Source organism: Dromiciops gliroides, chromosome 3 (assembly GCF_019393635.1).
Source record: "Dromiciops gliroides isolate mDroGli1 chromosome 3, mDroGli1.pri, whole genome shotgun sequence".
NCBI classification, from domain to species: domain Eukaryota; kingdom Metazoa; phylum Chordata; class Mammalia; order Microbiotheria; family Microbiotheriidae; genus Dromiciops; species Dromiciops gliroides.
The window spans coordinates 523,091,901-523,110,816 of NC_057863.1; the positions used below are offsets into that span (position 1 = coordinate 523,091,901).

At 37.5% G+C, this 18,916-nt stretch overlaps 1 protein-coding gene across 1 annotated transcript in view; it reads left to right on the plus strand.

The window, feature by feature from the left end:
• The window catches only part of DYNC2H1 (dynein cytoplasmic 2 heavy chain 1), a 380,708-nt gene that overhangs the window by 101,351 nt on the left and 260,441 nt on the right, over positions 1–18,916 (plus strand). Inside the window, 5 exon segments of the mRNA XM_043996879.1 lie at positions 2,830–3,037; positions 7,274–7,403; positions 15,841–15,996; positions 16,846–17,105; positions 17,768–18,014. Coding sequence (XP_043852814.1) covers positions 2,830–3,037; positions 7,274–7,403; positions 15,841–15,996; positions 16,846–17,105; positions 17,768–18,014 — 1,001 coding nt within the window.

Here is an 18,916-nt window from a genome sequence, read left to right on the forward strand (position 1 = left end):
GTTTACATTCAGGTTTTCTGTTGTCTTCTCTATGAGATCTTTCTTTTTCTATGTTTTGGGGGCTTAGAAATGTGCTAGTAAAATAGCAAACATCTTTTGTACCAACTACTACTACTCATTTCTCACAAGGTAGTGGACACTAGTGCTTGACTTGATGCTGACATGCAACTCCTACCCTATACCCACCTTCTTGAAAAATAATCCAGAGCCATACTCCACTCTTTAGTCCACAATCCTTTTCCCAAGAGCCACTCATTGGGTACCATTTACCTTGATGTTTCTCCCCCAATATCCATAATACCTTACCAACTACCCTGATATTTTGCCTACTAAGCCCTAAGTGCCACTTGCCCTTTCAACAGCCAAGATACTGAACCCTAATTCCATTCCACTTTCTAGAGTTTATTCATCATTGCTCCCAAAACGCTGATATAATCTTATGGTTATTAGTGCAGGAGAGGGCCAACAGTTTCTTTGGACAAATTTTAAGGCAAGGTGGTAGAGCAACTCCTTTTGCAGCCAGAATTGATCTGGCTATGAAGTTCTAATTTTGCTTGCCCTTCCTGTCATTCCATGCAAAGATGGAACCAGTCTCTAATATTTGAGTTCAGTTGTCCTCTCAAATTCAGTCTCCAATATTTTGCTTTTATCATGCAGGTACATAACTAGTCTCTGCCTCATTCTTTCTTTTAATCTTATTCTACTCATTCAGTAACTTCTCTACTGTTCATCACCAACCCAGTTATGGGTTGGACCTCACCACCATATTAAACATGGATCGTGAATGTCAAAGACTTCAAAGATGAAGTCTTGAGTTTTAAGAAGATATATGAAGTTGGGCTTTGAATTTTTGGCCAGTGGCTAAAATAGAGCAAAGATAGGCTCATGACCAGGGATATGTTAAACTTAATCACTCACCAAGCATTCGTTGATCATGCTAACAAATACTAGGCACTATGTGAGGTGCTGGTTACTATGCTAGGTGTTGAAAATACAAATACAAAGAAGGAAAAAAAAAAGCTTGCAAGGAGATTACTTTTTAATGGGGGGGAACAACAAAGACATATGTAAAAATTGAATCAATGCCAATATGTACAAAATAGTTAAGTAGTTTGAGAGAGAGCATATTAGCAATTGGAGGAATCAGGGAGGGCTTTATATAGAGTGATGTTTGAGATGCGTCTTAAAGGAGGAGAAACTCTGTGAGGTAAAGGTGAGAAGGAAGTGCATTCCAGGTATATGGGATGACCAGTGCAAAGACACAAAGAAGGGAAGGCAAAAAATGAGCCAATAGAATAATCCATGAATTCAGATGTCTATGAACAGAGTATGGCTAATAAGCAAAAAGAATGAGAGCTCTAAATGCAAGGTGGGAAATTTGACATCACCAACATGTGATAGAATAAAATGCATTCCTGGAAAATGAATCTGGTAATATAGATTTTATTCAAAAGGAACAGAGTAGGTAGAAGAACAAGGAGGCAGCTAACTTCATAGATTAAAAAGAAAAACTCCTGTAAGGTAATCCAGAAATCAGATGGAGGAAGTGTGGTAGTGAGCATATAGGTGAAATCACTGGGAATGGAAAGAAATTCTAAGTTCTTTTAACAACTCCAAATTTCTCCCAGAAACACAGGTCCCTCTTTTTAATACTTTTATTTGACTGGTGGTGTTATATAGCTATGAGTCATGGAACACTGAAGAATTGGAAATGAGTCTTAACTAAATTATGGAAATTTAGTCTTTACTAAGAAGGAAATGGAAGAGAGCTATAACACATCCACAAATTACTATGAAGGACTTCAATAGTAGATGACATTGAAGAAATGTAAACTCAAAAAAGATAGCTTTGTCATGTGATAAGACAAAGAATGTAAACAAATGCTGCACTAGTATCCTTCCAGTAGCCAAAGAATACAGCTGTGGTCCCTGGAGCCCTCCGTGATGGTAGGCAGTTTGGGGAACACATGATTTATGGCATGGGCAATCATGGATAGGTCCTGATTTTTATCTTTGGAAGGACCACTTATTTTGATGAGATTACAGATCCAGTTGAGGAGGTGAGTTTCCTTAGTGCCCAATACAGTATCCTGTACAGAGTGGGTACTTAACAAATCTTTGTTGATTAACATTGAAGGAATCTGACATGGTATTGTCCATTTTAACATTTGTGACACAAGTAATTTTGCTCATTTTCATTGAGACTGAGATATTTCCTCTTTGTACTAAATTGTATTCTGTGTAAAATAGTATTGTGAAGGGGTGCCAAGTGTATTTTAGGTGAGTTTTTAATCTGCAACCAGAATAACTTGTTAATGAGTGTTAGAACTTTGACTATTTTGCTGATATCTTGGTGATTTCATGAATAGGCAGAATGGAAATTTTGGAATTATTTGTGTTTGAAATTAAAATTAAATATGACATGAACTCTGATAATCCTCTGAAATTATAACCTTAGTTTGTAATTTCTGAATGATATATTTGAAAAAGCATTTTAAGAATAAAACTCAGTTTCCTCTGTGTCTTCACAGAGCAAAATTGAGGGGAAGGAGGGTTGTTTTATTTAATAAATGTAGCCTACTGTATATTCTTTCACTCAAGTGGATTTTTTTGTTCAGAAGTATCTCATTGGGGTTTGTATAAAATGTAAATTAATATAATAAGGCAATCCTCTCCCTATCACATTTTGCTGTGTACCAACAAGTGATGTTAAGTAGCTTTAGTCAAAATATAACCTAATCATTGTAAAGGAAAAAAAAATATGACTTTGCTTTTCAAGATTCTTCCATTAATTTTGGTTTTGGTTCTGTTTCTTTGGTTTGAAAATAGATATCAACTCATGGATAATCTGTGATGGTGACATTGATCCTGAGTGGATAGAATCTCTGAATTCTGTACTAGATGATAACCGACTACTCACTATGCCCAGTGGGGAGAGGATTCAATTTGGCCCAAATGTTAACTTTGTATTTGAAACCCATGATTTAAGTTGTGCCTCTCCAGCCACAATATCTAGAATGGGAATGATATTTCTCAGGTAAGACATGAGAATAACTAAAGTATGTTGTGTGAATATATTCTTTAGCCTTTTTTTTTAGACTTAAGAAAAAATGTAGCACTGAATAAATTAAATGAATCATCATTTTCACAAATTTATTTTAAATAAGATAGCTTATTATTTTGTTTCCTCTTTTGGTTTGTGGTATAAGGGCTTTCCTGTAATACATAGTGATTTGTATAATTTTAGCAATTCATTTTATACTATTTACTGGATACAGTTATTTAGAAAAAGAAAAACAAAGCTTACATAATTACTGCAGAAGAGGATATCTAGTGTTCTTCACTTTTTCCTCTTGCAAGAATGTTCTTTTCTCCTCACTGATAAAAATGTTGTTTTAAAATTTTGTTTTAATTCCATGAATTATTCATTTTTGAAGTGAGGGTGCTGAACTAGTGATCTCTTAATAACAATAACATCAATATCAAAAGCAAAAGGAACATGTATCTTATCTAATTTGTAAATTAATTGAAGAGAGTACAGGGAAGGGAGTGAAAAACATTGTGAAATAAGGCCAATGGCTTGCATCCTATATAATATGAATACTTTCTGAAAGGAAAGAGTTAGAAAGTGTTGATAAAAAGCATAAAACAAAAATTAAATTGACTGTATTATAATAGCCAGAAATAGTCATCTCAGTATTGACTGTTTTTGTGCTGTCAGATCATCAACAAAGGTTAAAAAATCAATGCCAGAATAGAAGAAAGGGTGAAGATGTAAAGAAAATCTTGCATGTGATTATAGTAAGTCCAACCCAACTTATACAAAAAGACTTTTCACTTTTAAAAATATGAAAAGGGCAAAAGTAAACCAGAAAGATAATGAGCGATTATGGATAGTTTATGGAACTTTACTCAGAATTTTGCCATTTCTTGTTTAAAAAAGCATAAACCCTTTCTGAGCCAGCAAATACTAAGTCAGGAGATAGGGTAGCCAAGAAAATGCAAATTTGAAGTCATTGTTTCTTTTTGCAGATTACAGGAAAGCATTTGGTTCAGTGGAACAAAATATAATTTTGAATGTTCAACAGACTTAACATATGTTAAGATCATAAAAGAATTCCACACTAAATGAATAAGATTCATTGTGTAACAATATTTAATGAAAGACAGAACAGGGAGACATGCTCAGCAAAGGTGTTCAACAGTGTCATGTCCTGTGAGTCCAGATAGAAAAGGGATTTCCTACTGATTGTGAAGTTCTTCAGCTGTTCCTTATGCTGTTGTCCTTAATTTATCCAGCCTTGGGAATACAATGGGACCTCCTGAGTGGATTCATAGTCATTCAAAACAAATAGGTTCCCTGAGGGCAGCTAGGTGGCTCAGTGGAAAAAGCACTGGCCCTGGATTCAGGAAGGCTTGAGTTCAAATCCAACCTCTGACACTTGACACTTAATAGCTGTGTGACCCTGGGCAAGTCACTTAACCCTCATTGCTCTGCAAAAACCCCCCAAAACCAAAACCAACCAACCAACCAAACAAATAGGTGCCCAAATCCACATTATCAAAAAAAAAAAAAAAGGATGAAAAATATATGCTGTCCATTAAAGTACTTCATATCTGTCTTAGACCCTGTAGGCAAGTAATGAAGTATGGACCCACATTTGATTATGAGGAAGAGTTTTCATCACATTTAGATTGCTATCAATGATCCCAAACTGCTCCCTTGCTACAGAAGCCTTTTCTATTTATTTATTTAAAAGCTTTACTGATTCTTTAAAATTATTTTTATTTGTTTATTCTCTTTTGCAATTTAATCTTCCTGTCTCCCATAACAAAGAAAAACACCCAAGCAAAACTGACACTGATTCTTCTGACAGCATACATAACGTAGTGTCTGACCACTCATCAAGAGAAGGCAGGTGTGATTCATTAGCTGTTCTCGTCAGCCAAGATTGGCCTTTACAATTAGTCACAATATGTTAATTTTTTAAATCTAATTTTAAAATTTTGTTTTCATTTATGTTTTTATGCTCTAGTTCTGCTGACTTTATTGTGTATGACTTTCCCCCAGGGAAATTCTCTAGATTTCTCATATTCTTCCTTATAGCATAATACTATTCTATTACATTCACATATAACTGTTCAACTAATCTATAATCAATGGCCGCTAAGCTCATCTTTTTTTATTTAACATTTTAAAATTATTTTTTCAATTAATAGCATTTATTCTCTCTTACTCTTACTTTCACCCCCATGCCCCCCTAAAAATTTTTTTGAGGATTGAGAGGAAAAAACAAAATCTTCACAGCAGACATGAATAATTAAAGCATTCCCACTTTGGCCATGTCCAAAAATGTGTCTCAGTCCATCATTTCTCTGTCAAGAGGTGGGTAGAATGTGGCATCTCTAGTCCTCATAAGCCCATTTTTCTTTCTTTTTTTCTTTTTCATTTCTTTTCCCCAAATTACACGTAAAAACATTTTTAACATTTTTTTTGTTTGAGTTCTAAATTCTATCCTCTCCCTCCTGTTTTCCCTCCCTGAGATGGTAAACAATATGATATTGGTTATACATAAGCAATAATCAAAATAAGCCATATATTTTGTTTGACCCTGCAGTACCTGTACCACTAACAGAACTATTCCTCAATGAGATCAAAAGAAGAGGGAAAAGGATACACTCACTTCTATCTGTCTCTATGTATACATGAATATAAATGCATGTATATATGTATGTATAATATGTGTATGCTATACATGTGTGTATGTGCATATTCATCTATATTCATATGCATATCTAGAGTAGTAAGCCCATCTTTCTAAAAGCACTGGTCTCCATTAAATTTTAGAAGAATCATAGCATTTCCTCCAAGGGATAAGATAAATTCCCAATGGGGGATTTGCAGAAATAAATGAAAAGCCTGAATGGATTTTGTTTTGCAACAGTTGGAAGTAGTATCCATACTGATGAGATCATTGATGCATTGATTTCCTGAGTTAAAAGTAATAATGGCTTACATTTAGATGATGCTTTAAGGTTCACAAAGTGATGTCTTTACAAATGTTATTATCCCTATTTACTGATGAGAATTCTGGGTTCAGGGAAGTGGATTGATTTGCCAGTAGTCCTCCACTTCTTAAGCGTCAGAGCCAGGACTCAGCCCCATTGCTGCTGAGCCCCAGTTCAGTGTGCCTTCCATTACCCCACCCACCCTACCCTTTCTTGTGTATTATCTTCATTTTACAGATTACAAAGCTAAGGCTTAGAGAAATCTTGGGTTAAAGTGACTTGCTGAACAAGGTCACCCAGAACTGTTAAGGGCCAGAACCTGTAGGAGAGCTCAGACCTCCAAATCCACTGTAGTGTGATAAATGACATTGAAGACTTGTCCTAAACCTTATTACAATAATTAATTCTAATTAAAGATATAGTTAATTTTGATGATTACAAAGCCTTTTTGACATAAACTGATGTATGAACAAAAATAAAATTTCAGCATTCTTTCTCTCCACTCCCCGGTCCTATCATAGAGACAAAATCTACAGTATTCCTCTTAAAATGGGTACTAGAATTTCTTTATATTACCTTGAAGTGATTTGTATAGTGAGCTCCTACTAATGATTTCCTTTTTGGAAAAATTGTCTTATTTTGAGATTATCTATCATGATTAAAAATGTTTGAATGTTTGAACATTTAAAATTTTTTCTCATTTGAATAAGGTAATAGCAAATACTTTAAAATGGATTTAAAAGACAATATGTTTCCCAGAATTAGCATAGACACTTATCAAAATTGTCTACTCCAAGATTTTATTAAAATATAGGTGTTCCATTACCCTCATTATATAACATTGCATAATTAAGATTTTTATCAATAGAAAAGTCCTTACTTTAGAAAAGGCTTCCAAGTTCTGTACTGTGAGTCTGGAGGTAGTGGGGGTATTGTAAAAGTAGAAGCAGGAAATATTAGGACATTTTAGCTGAGAGTACAGTACATTCAATGAGAGAATCCACAATATAGAATTTACCTTTTTTCATTTATTCAGATAACAAAAACAGTCTCAGGAGTCAGGAAACTATTCTGCATTAGAGGTCTTCAAGCAAAGATTATTTTTGCTTTAGTTCTTTAGTAACTGATATAATATGTAATGAGAAGTAAACAGAGAAAAAAAGTAAGATTTTAATGAGAACAAAAATGATGTTTTTTAAAAAAATGTTTGTAATTGATGATTATGTGGCCATTTTAATGAGTTTGTGTTTTATTTTTTTTCTAGTGATGAAGAGACTGATCTTTATTCTCTAATAAAATCTTGGTTGAGGAACCAGCCTGATAAATATAGAACTAATCTTGAAAACTGGATTGGGGATTATTTTGAAAAGGCTTTACAGTGGGTTCTTAAACAGGTCAGTTAATCATGTTATTTACTAGTTTGCGGACAGTTACTTAGATAATCATTTATATTGATTTTTCCCTTTGGACTGTAGGGATTCTGTTTTGGCCAGAAACCCTGAGGGTCTTCCCATCTCAGACTTCCTTCCTCCCTTCTTCCCACTTTTTTTGTTTTGACTAAGTTAAGGAGGCCATTCTTTGCCTCACTTTTTTTTTTTTTTTTTGGTGAGGCAGTTGGGGTTAAGCGACTTGCCCAGGGTCACACAGCTAGTAAGTGTTTAGTGTCTGAGGCCGAATTTGAAGTCAGATCCTCCTGAATCCACTGCGCCACCTAGCTGCCCCCTTTGCCTCACTTCTTACCTGGCCTAAATCACTGCTGAATGGGCTTTGCCTCAGGCAAACTGAGATCTGGGAAAGACCTTAACTTAAAAAGATAGAAGTCTCCCACTGCATCCACTCCATCACTTAGATCCAATTCACTGCAAATAATGACATCACCTCCTGATATCATGATCCTCTTTGAGACTGAAGCACCACCACCAACAACTGTCTCATAGTTTCCCATGTTATATTTATCTTGCAGCTCACATACAGTTCTGAAGTTAATCAGTAGAGTCAATAAGCATTTATTAGTCATGTAGTGTGTACCAGGTACTATGCAAAGAAGCAAAAGAAGAAGCAAAAGACAGTAACTGCCCTCAAGGATCTTAAAATCTAATTAGCTTGGTGTCTGAAATGCTTTGAGTTATTGCTTACATTACAGTACATAAACATTTCATAAAAAAGTTGGCTGAATTTTGTGCCAAAGTTTAGGGAGTTTGCTGGACTGTACTGATTCTTCCCTTGTTTTGTTCAGACTTCATCTCTTCAGGGAAGAAAAAGCTCAGTACTCCTCCTTTTAAGTCAGTGTTTATGGGTAGCTATAATTATTTTCAAGCATTGCCTCTTAGAAACAGATACAAAAGGGCAGAATTTCCTACTGTTTATTGAAAATTTGCCTAGACCTTTTTGGTTTACATTTTTAAACTGACCATAAAACAGAAGACAAAATTCTGCAGAGATAAAGATGCTAAATTTAATCTTAGGGTTTTTAAGTGTGCTTAAAGAGAACAGTAGTAATTTGAGTGCCTCAGGCCCTAAGAGGACTCCACCCTGAGGCCAAACCCTTATGGACAAAGAAAACCTCTGGACTGAATTAATTCCTCTACCTACCTTATTACTATTCCTTTCAAATCCCCCACCCCTATGCCCCTACTTCCCACACACCTCTTCCCTTGTCTGCATCTCACTGTGACCTGGTTCCCACACAGAAGGGAAGCCTTGCTGGCTTCCTTTCCTAGCACTGGCTGCACTTTCAATCATGACTCCCACTGCTCCCCTGCATCCCTCCTTCCCACCTGACTAACTGGTTGAGGTGGGTGAGTTAGGATGCTCATTGCTTTTTGCTACTTCCAGGTTCTTCCTTTAACACCATCACTAAATAACTTCTCCTTCTTTAAGGTTCACTCAATTCACATCTACCACCCAACCAAAATTCTGGCAGCTATTGCCTGCCTCCCTCCAGTGGATTCAGTGCCTGGTTCACAGTCTTTGTTTCTTTCTTCCTCAACTCCTGTCCTCATAAAAGGGGACCTCAACATAGATATGGATACTACCTCAAACACCCTCACCTCACAGTTCCTTGGTTTGCTCATTGAGGCAATCTGCTTCTCTTCTACCTCAGTCATACCCTGAATCTTACCTTCACCCACAAATGCTCCACTGTCATGCTCATGAGCTTGCAACTTCCCTTATGTGTTCCCAATCTTTGTCATTCTGCTTCTTCTTGGACCTTGCAACCTGAAACTCTGTTTTGTCCACACTGTGATTGATCTTCAGTCCCTCAACCCCTCGGTTTTGTTCTTAGGCCATCACACCTGCTCTAACTGTGCTCTCCTCCCTTTCCCATTTTGACCCCCTGTTGAATCATTTTGACCCTATACTATCCTCTTTTCTTAGATTGATGGTCCCCTTTTCCTGTCAAAGAATTTGTCCTTTCAAGTGTCAAGCTTGGATCATTCCTTCCAGCCACTGCCTTTGCTCCTGCACACCTGCTACTAAATGAAATTAGCTGACTGGGTTCACTACAGATTTATGTTATATAACCTCAGGCAAGGCAGTCCTTTTACACTAGCCTGGTTAACTCCCTATCCCACTCACCACAGCAGGCTTTTCATCCCTCCCACCTCAAGTCTCCTAAGGCTTCTCCTTCCCCCACTCTCTCAGCTGAGAAAGTTGCCTCATATTTTACTGAAAAATATTGAGGTCATTCATTATGAGCTCCTTTTCTCCTCCTCATTTCACATCATTTAGTTGCTTTCTGCCACTCTCTTCTCCTTCACCTCTTTCTCACATAACACGATGGCCTTTTTCCTTGCCAAGACACAAGTGATACCATTCCATTTTGCCTTCACCATCAGGTCAGAATGACCCCTCTATCGGGGCAGCTAGGTGGCGCAGTGGATAGAGCACCGGCCCTGGATTCAGGAGGACCTGAGTTCAGATGCGGCCTCAGACATTTGACACTTAACTAGCTGTGTGACCCTGGTCAAGCCACTTAACCGTCATTGCCCTGCAAAAAAAAAAAAAATGATCCCTCTGTCATTCACCATTACTCACTTATCTTCTGTCTTTTCCAGTCTATTGGCTGCTTCCTTACTGCCTACTAACATGCCTATTTCCCCCATCCTGAAAAAGACCCTCACTTGATCCATTCATTCCTGCTAGGTTTTGTCCCATATTTCTATTTCTTTTTGTGACTAAACTCCTTGAGAAGGCTGCCTGTTAAAGGTGCCTCTACTTCCTCTCCTTTTACTCTCTTAACTTTACAGTCTGACTTCTGACCTCATGATATAAATGAAACTGCTCTCTCCAAAGTTACCAGTGGTCTCTTAATTGCCAACTTTAATGGGCCTTTTCTCAAGGCTGTCATCCCTCTTGAGCTCTCTGTCGTCTTTGACACTTTTGATCATCTTCTTCTTGATCCTATCTTCTCTTAAGGTTTTTGGGACACTATTTTCTCTTTGTTCTCCTTTCTATCTGACTGTTCCTTCTCAGTCACTTCTGCTTGATCTTAATCTAGGTCATGCTCACTAACAATGTGTGTCCCTCAGGGCTCTGACCTGTGTCTTCTCCCTATGTAGTATTTTCTCTGGTTATCTCAAAATCAGCTCCCACAGATTCAATTTTCATTTCTATGATGACCATCATTAAATTCACTTATCCCATCTTAACCTCTCTTTTGACTTCCTGTCTTGCATTTCCCACAAACTATTGGACATCTCAAACTGGAGGTCCCAAAGACATTTTAGACTCATTGTGTCCAAAACACATCTCATTATCTTTCCCCCAAATCCTTTCCTCTTGTTCACTTCTCTGTTACTGTCAAGAGTACCAGCATCCTTCCAGTCCAGATTCACAATCTAGGTGTCATCCTCTACTATTCACTCTTTCTGTTGCCTCCCATAATCAGCCTGTTTCCAATACTTATGAATTTTACTTTTGTAACATCTCTCATATGTGCCCCCTTTTCCTCCTCTGACACTGCCTCTTACACTCTGGTGTAAGCCTTCATCACCTCACACCTGCAATATTGCAATAATCTGTTGATTGGTTTGCCTGCCACAAGTGTTCCAACTCTTGTCTATTCTCCATTCAGCTGTCAACATGAGCTTTCTAAGGATTAGGTTTGATTGTGTCACTCCCTTACTCATTAAGCTCCAGTGGTTTCCTATCATCTCTAGAATCAAATATGAAATCCTGTTTGGCTTTCTGTGCCTTTCATAACCTACCCCTTTCCTAAATCTTACTCTGCTCCATGTGCTCTATGATCCAGTGACACTGGTGTCACTGCTGATTCCTACATAAGACATTGCCTACTCCTGACTCCAGGCATTTTTCCACTGGCTGTCTCCCATGCCCAGAATGCTTTCCTTCTTCATCTGTGCCTCCTAACTTGTCTCACCTAAAGTCCCACCTATTTAAAGAAACCTTTTCCAGGTGTGTGTTTGTGAGTGAGTGAGTGAGTGAGAGAGAGAGAGAGAGAGAGAGAGAGAGTGTGAGTGTGAGTGTGTGTGTGTGTGTGTGTGTGTGTGTAGATGTATGTGTGTTATCTTCCTAATTAGAATGTGAACTCCTTGAGAGCAGGATGTGTTTTGTTCTTTGTTCTTGGACTGTAATAGGTGCTTAATAAATGTTTATTGACTAACTTACTTACTATCAGATTATCCTGGAGAATCATCTTTTTGAAAACATTTAATGTGGCCAAAGGTGGAAATCGAAGTTGTGTTCTTAATTACAATCCATCAAAGGACATTCCTGGTCTTAGTAGGGTTATTGCCTTAATCTTTTTCAGGAAGTGTAGGACTCCTCCCAGAATTAAGATTTTTAAAACATTTTGAAAATGTTTTCATTTAAAAACTAGTTAGGCCTTTGATAAAGAAGAAACACAAGCATTAAGTCAAGGACTTTAGGATAAAATACTGTCAAAATATCATATCTTAAAAAAATATATATATAATATCTTAACATTTTAGAAAACAAAAAGGGACCTTAGTTCTATTTCCATTCACACCAATAATATATCCAAATTGATGATCAAATATGTATAGTAATATAGTGAGTTTGTCCCATAAAATAGGAAGTAGTGTTTCCTTTTGGAAAGAACTCACCTGTATTTTTAAAATAATTTTCCAGTCTGCATAATATAATGAAAATTTGCATGAAATAGTAAATAGAGTTGCCTTGGTTCCACCTTTGACACATATTAATTTTATGTGGCTGGGCGAGTCAATTTCTCAGTGCCCCTGGCAGGCAATTATTAAGGCCATAAATTTCAGAACAATTGCAGATTTGCATTGGTAGATGAGGTATCTTTACCGGAGTTACCCACACCAATAAAAAATCTATCTCTAACTATAAAGACAGATCATATATGAATTAATTAATGAAAAAAATTATTAGACACTTACTGTATGCCAAACACTATCCTAAGCACTGGGGATACAAGTTAAAAAATGGGTCATATGACTAACCAGATGTGTGACCAGACATTTTCTGTGATCCTTGTGACCTCTCTCACCTCTTCAAGAAAGTGGTTATGTGCTTGGTAAAGCAATTTCAGCTCTCTCCTCAGTCCCAGACACCAGGAACCCTAAAGAGTTAAAAACTGGTAAAATAACAACAGAGAAGAGTCCCTAACCCCTAAAGTGTTCACTCACTCTGTGTACTCCCTCCCTGTTGTCTCTGCACAAGCCAACATACCTGCTTGTAATAGAAATCAGCTCTATCCCAACTCCTTCTGAAGAGCAAAACTGAAGGGCAGAAGCTTGTTCAGCTTGGGACTGCAGCATGGCAATACTCTGAGCTATAACAGAGTTCAACCAGGGCACTGAGGAACAGAAGAAACTGGCTCAGTACCATTCAGTGTGGATGTATCCCACTCCACTAAGCCACCATCTGGGTAGAGCAGAGAGACTGACCTGTAACTTGTCAGGAGGCTGAAATGGTTTTGAGCACTAGCACCCAGGGAAATTACAATTAGAGGAGGAGTCAAAATTGAGCTATAGAGGAATATATATATTTTTTGTTTTGTTTTGTTTTGTTTTTGCAGGGCAATGAGGGTTAAGTGACTTGCCCAGGGTCACACAGCTAGTAAGTATCAAGTGTCTGAGGCCGGATTTGAACTCAGGTACTCCTGAATCCAGGGCCGGTGCTTTACCACTGCGCCATCTAGCTGCCCCGAGTAATATATATTTTAAAAAAGACTGAAAATTACCAGAGATTTCAGGAGGAAGAAAACTTGATTAAAGACCTCTTATTAAGTAATATCAACTGCCTATTTTGTAAGTTAGAGTGGATTGTTTGCATAAGAAAGCCATTGTAAGGGGCAGCTAGGTGGCACAGTGGATAAAGCACCAGCCCTGGATTCAGGAGGACCTGAGTTCAAATCCAGCCTCAGACACTTGACACTTACTAGCTGTGTGACCCTGGGCAAGTCACTTAACCCCCATTGCCCTGCAAAAAAAAAAAGAAAGCCAATGTATAGTCACACAATAATGAAAAGGTAGGGTATATATATTAACTGCCTAAAGCAAGTTTGCCTTGGTGCTTCTTTTTGTATATGGAGAATACTAAGGCCCAACTCATCTGCCCTATCTAGTTTATTTTTCCTCCTTTCTGATGTGGGATGGAATTAGGGTCAAACTGATCATGAGTCATCCCAAAAGAATTACAAGACTCAGTGACTCAGTTTCCCAAATTTTATTGCAAAGCTGTGGGTAACCACAGGGAGAGAACCAAAATAGTGAAAGAAAAGAGATTTATATTTATAGTATAGATAAATTGATTTATCAGTCTCATTATAATAATCTCCACCTTGTGGAGGTACAAGGGAAGGCCTGTCCTACTCATTATAATGTTCTCCACCTTTGGGAGGTACAAGGGAGGGCTTATCCTAATTTGGAGTTCCTGGGGGTCCTAAGCCAACCCCCGAGGCGGGTACCTTTTTCTGTGGAGGTGTGTTTTTGGGGTTTACACGTCATAAGGTGAATCTGAGGACAAATTTGGCTTTTTCTGCACGTGTCTTTGTTTCCAGTGGCTAGTTTCAAAATATCTTCATTTATCATTTATTCCTAGTCTAAATTTCTATAGCCTGTCATTTAGTTTAAGGTCTTCATGGCCTCTCTCCCTCTGTTCAGGTTACAGGTTCTGATTCATGTGGGTAAGGGAACTAAGTATCCTGACTTGTAAGTTATCCATTAACTGGGGTCTGAATCCCTTTTAGGGCTCATATCTAAATTAGAGCTTGAGCCTTAGGTTTTTCTATTAACCCCTTTTTGCCTCCTACATCACTTTCCTTTCCCCTCATGCTTCCTTTCTTCTTAATCTGGGATACTGATGAAGTAGGCTATTAGATCTGGCTAGATGTGCTGCAGGTCGCAATGCTGCTGTTGCTTTCGTTTGAGAGGGGAAGAGTTTCTGGGTCATAATGTGCTCAGGTGAGAGTGTAAAAGAGATCTGCTCCATGGATCCTTGTTGGGCACAAGTTAGGTCTTTGAACATTATAAGGGCATGGTTATTGCAGAAATCCTCATTCTTCATATTTCCTTGAGTGGTTTCCTTTAAACCAGTGTGGTTCTCTTGGGAATCAACCATTGTGGGAAGTAAATTGCTGGTAAGTGCTGCTATAGAAAGCTGGATTTGCATTGGAGGAGTTTGAATGCGACCAGGCTCATCATGATTCAGTTCTGCTGACTGCTGAGAATGGACCAGAGACATGTAAATTTCTTCCAATGATTTGGACAGTGTGGAAGAATCTTAAGAATCTTCTGTTTCAGTTGTTTGTGGTTCTTGGCAATGTCAGTGATAGTTTCCCGAGCACCATGTTCCTGGCAATCAAAGACCTGGAGCAGATAAACCAACAAGGACAATATTAATAATAGAAGAGATTAGGAACTCTACATCCAGACATCTATGAATAAATATTGAAAGAAAATTGAACTGACACCTGATGAGGCAGAGGACCATATAGATTCCCCAAAGAGCTAGGACCACAGCAGGAAATTCCTGAGTGGTTTAAACGAGAAAAAAGAATTCTGAGAGAAGAATTTATGATCTTCACAGAAGAAATAATTGGCAGAATACAGAATTGGTGACAAATGTCACCAAAGAAAAAAAACTATGTCTGTCTGTCTCTCCAACCCTGTTATCCTCTTTCCCATAACTATCGACAAAGCATCTAGGTGGTACATTAGATAGGAGTTGGAAGGACCTGAGTTCAAATATGACCTCAGACGCTTATTAGCTGTATGACTTTGGACAAGTCACTTAACATTTGGGACCATCTCCAGTTGTCCTGATAATATATCTTGCCTTGGGACCCAGATGGCTCTGGAGGAGAGAGTGAGACTGGTGACTCTGCACAACCCTCCCTCACTTAATTCAGTTCTTCACAAGTCATGGCATCTGTCATGGTCAAGAATGAAGGACAAACAACAACAACAACAACAATCAACACAAGTATTCCTTTCAGGCCTCCTATCATTATGGAAGGAAGCCAAGTTTTATATGCATCTAGTATTCAGTAATTTACCCACTTTTGTAGATACTTGAGTTAGAATGTATATCAATTCTTCTCAGCCCTATATCTTTAGGTCCGTAGAGTAAAAATAAATAGACAGCCACATAGCCAGAGTCATAGACATTGGCTACTATTTCTGATTTTAATTTAGATATCAAATTATTCAAATGCTAAGTAAACTTGACTTTGGGACCTTATTTTTAATGGATAAAATTCTATTAAGTACAAAGGGTTTATAGGTGACTTGTGGAAGGATTTGGAAACTTATGCCTCTGATGTTTGTTGGCCACAACCATTTGTTTTCTCTTGTTGCTACAAATTTTCTTCTGCAGAATGACTATGTAGTGGAAACAAGTTTGGTTGGAACTGTGATGAATGGCTTGTCTCATCTGCATGGGTGCAAAACTCGGGAAGAATTTATTATTAGCTTGATAAGAGGACTTGGTGGAAATCTTAACATGAAATCAAGACTAGAACTCACCAAAGAGGTAATGATGCCTTTTTATATTATGTTCACCCCAAAAGACCACTTTTCTTGTCATTTGTCATTCACTTTTTTTTTTTTTTTTGCGGGGCAATGGGGGTTAAGTGACTTGCCCAGGGTCACACAGCTAGTTAAGTGTCAAGTGTCTGAGGCCGGATTTGAACTCAGGTACTCCTGAATCCAGGGCCGGTGCTTTATCCACTGTGCTATCTAGCCACCCCCTGTCATCCACTTTTTTTTTTTTTTTTGCGGGGCAATGGGGGTTAAGTGACTTGCCCAGGGTCACACAGCTAGTAAGTGTTAGGTGTCTGAGGCTGGATTTGAACTGAGGTACTCCTGAATCCAGGGCCAGTGCTTTAACCACTGTGCCATCTAGCTGCCTCCCCCCGTCATCCACTTTTAACCTTCATATCAGGGTTGATAGTTTGTGGAGAACCACTGAAAGTTATTGAGTAGTAAAGTAATATGATCAAACATGTAATGGAAAGGTAGCAGTCTGAATGATGGTTTACAGATGGGACAAAACAGAAGAAGGAAGATAGGTTAACAGGCTTTTATGTTAATCCATATCATCTCCAGGTAATGAAAACATGTACTACCATGGTTATAACTTTAATTGAAATCAGAGAATAAATGGGAGATATATTTCAGAGGCAGAATTGATAAGACTTGTATATTTGACATAAATTTAATTTTAATTAGAAAAGTCATTTAGTATTTCCATTAAGTAAATATTCTTTGTTGGAGTTACTTAGTAGTGTCTTTTGTAAGTATTTAAGATACTTCCCTACAACTGAAATTTGTTGGTTTCTGTGTAGCAAATATCACAACTTTTTTTTTTCTTTCCCTTAAGATTTTTAGCTGGGCACGAGAGTCACCACCAGATCCTCATAAACCAATGGACACATATTATGACGTAACTAGAGAACGCCTAGCATCTTACTCATTGAAAAAACCAGAAAATCTGACTGCTGATGACTTCAATAATAGCCAAACACTCCCAGTCATTCAGACTCCAGACATGCAGAGAGGCCTAGATTATTTCAAACCATGGTTAGGCTCTGATACTAAGCAGCCTTTTATTCTTGTGGGACCAGAAGGATGTGGAAAAGGGTAAGAACTGAATAATGTGAACTGAGATATATTTTTGTGGGCTTATATCAGTGGTTTATAATATTTATATATATATTTAAGAATTCCTCATATGTTTCTTTTGAATAAATTATTGTATTCTTGTGAAAGTCCTTTGACATTTTAGCCGTTCAGAAAAGAAACATGATGTGGAGAATAGCTCCATTTTTTTTTCTGTGGCTGAATTTTCTTTTTGCTAAATGACAGAATCTTTTCAATGATTAATTTTTAGATTTCTGGAAATATTTTACTTTCCTTTACATATGTTTGCATTGTTGTTGTTATTCAATAGTACTCAGTCATGTCTGACTCTTTGTATCTGTTAGAAATTAATTAATTTCATTTAAAAAATATTATTTGGTATTTATACCACATAAAGCATAAAGTACGTTGTCCTTCAGAGTTAAGACTCATTCTGTTGTTGGGCCTTGTTTGAGGACTTTCTACTATGGTATAACCAGCCACAAGTCATGTTCCATTGGTATAACCTTCAAAAAACTGTGAAAAAGTTTATAAGATATAAATTCCTTTCTAGCATTAGGCATTGGAGAAGGACTGGAGAAGGAGTGGGGATTTCTTATTTTATCTAAATGGCATTATATTTTCATTGTTTTCAAATTTTCATTTGTATCAATCTTTTTTAGAATGCTGCTTCGATATGCCTTTTCTCAACTCCGTTCCACTCAAATTGCTACAGTTCATTGCAGTGCACAGACTACTTCTCGACATCTCCTACAGAAATTGAGTCAAACTTGCATGGTTATCAGTACTAATACTGGTAGAGTATACAGGCCAAAAGACTGTGAAAGGCTGGTCCTTTACTTAAAAGATATCAACCTACCTAAGCTTGACAAATGGGGAACCAGCACTCTGGTAGCTTTCCTACAGCAGGTAAGTATGCTCATTTGTTATATTTTAATAATAAACAGTTCAGAATCCTAAGTGAGGAAAACTGGGCAACTAGAGGGATGGGGATGAAAGAAGACACTTACACAAGTACAGTGACTACTGTAGTGACCATACGCATAGTCTTTAGTAGAGTGTGGAGTGTTATTTCCCCAACATTTTACATAAATCTTGAATGTACCTGTAATATTCACCATTTCATGATGGTTTTGGGGTTTTTTTGTTTTTTTTTGGGTGAGGCAATTGGAGTTAAATGACTTGCCCAAGGTCACACAGCTAGTAAGTGTCAAGTGTCTGGGGCCGAATTTGAACTCAGGTCCTCCTGAATACAGGGCCAGTGCTCTATCCATTGCGCCACCTAGCTGCCCCCTGTTTCATGATGTTTTATGCAACTGAGTAACCCTTGAGGAAATCTGCTCTAGCAGATAAAGTATGAAAGAAGCTGCCATCCCATTTCTATTTCATTTACTTTTGTTTTTTTCTGATTATATTACATTATATCACATTCATCTATTCAGCTTCTACAAGAAGCTTTCCCAGCCCTTCTTAATTCTGTTGCCTTCCCCCTATTAATTGTTTCCAATTTAACCTGTATGTAACTTTGTATTTATTTGTTTGCATGTTGTTTTCCACATTAGATTGTAAACTCCTCCAGGGAAAGGACTGTCTTTTGCCTCTATTTGTATTTCCAGCACTTAGCACAGTGTCTGGCACATAGTAGTAACTTAATAAATCTTTTATTCCTTCCTTCCTTCCTTTCTTTCTTGATGATCTGCCACATCCAAAGGAATAACATATATTATGCTAATTTTGGCATCATAGACACAGATGTAGTTTCCTTCACTCAGGGTAAGCAATATGCTCAAGAAGATGCCATCATCTACATG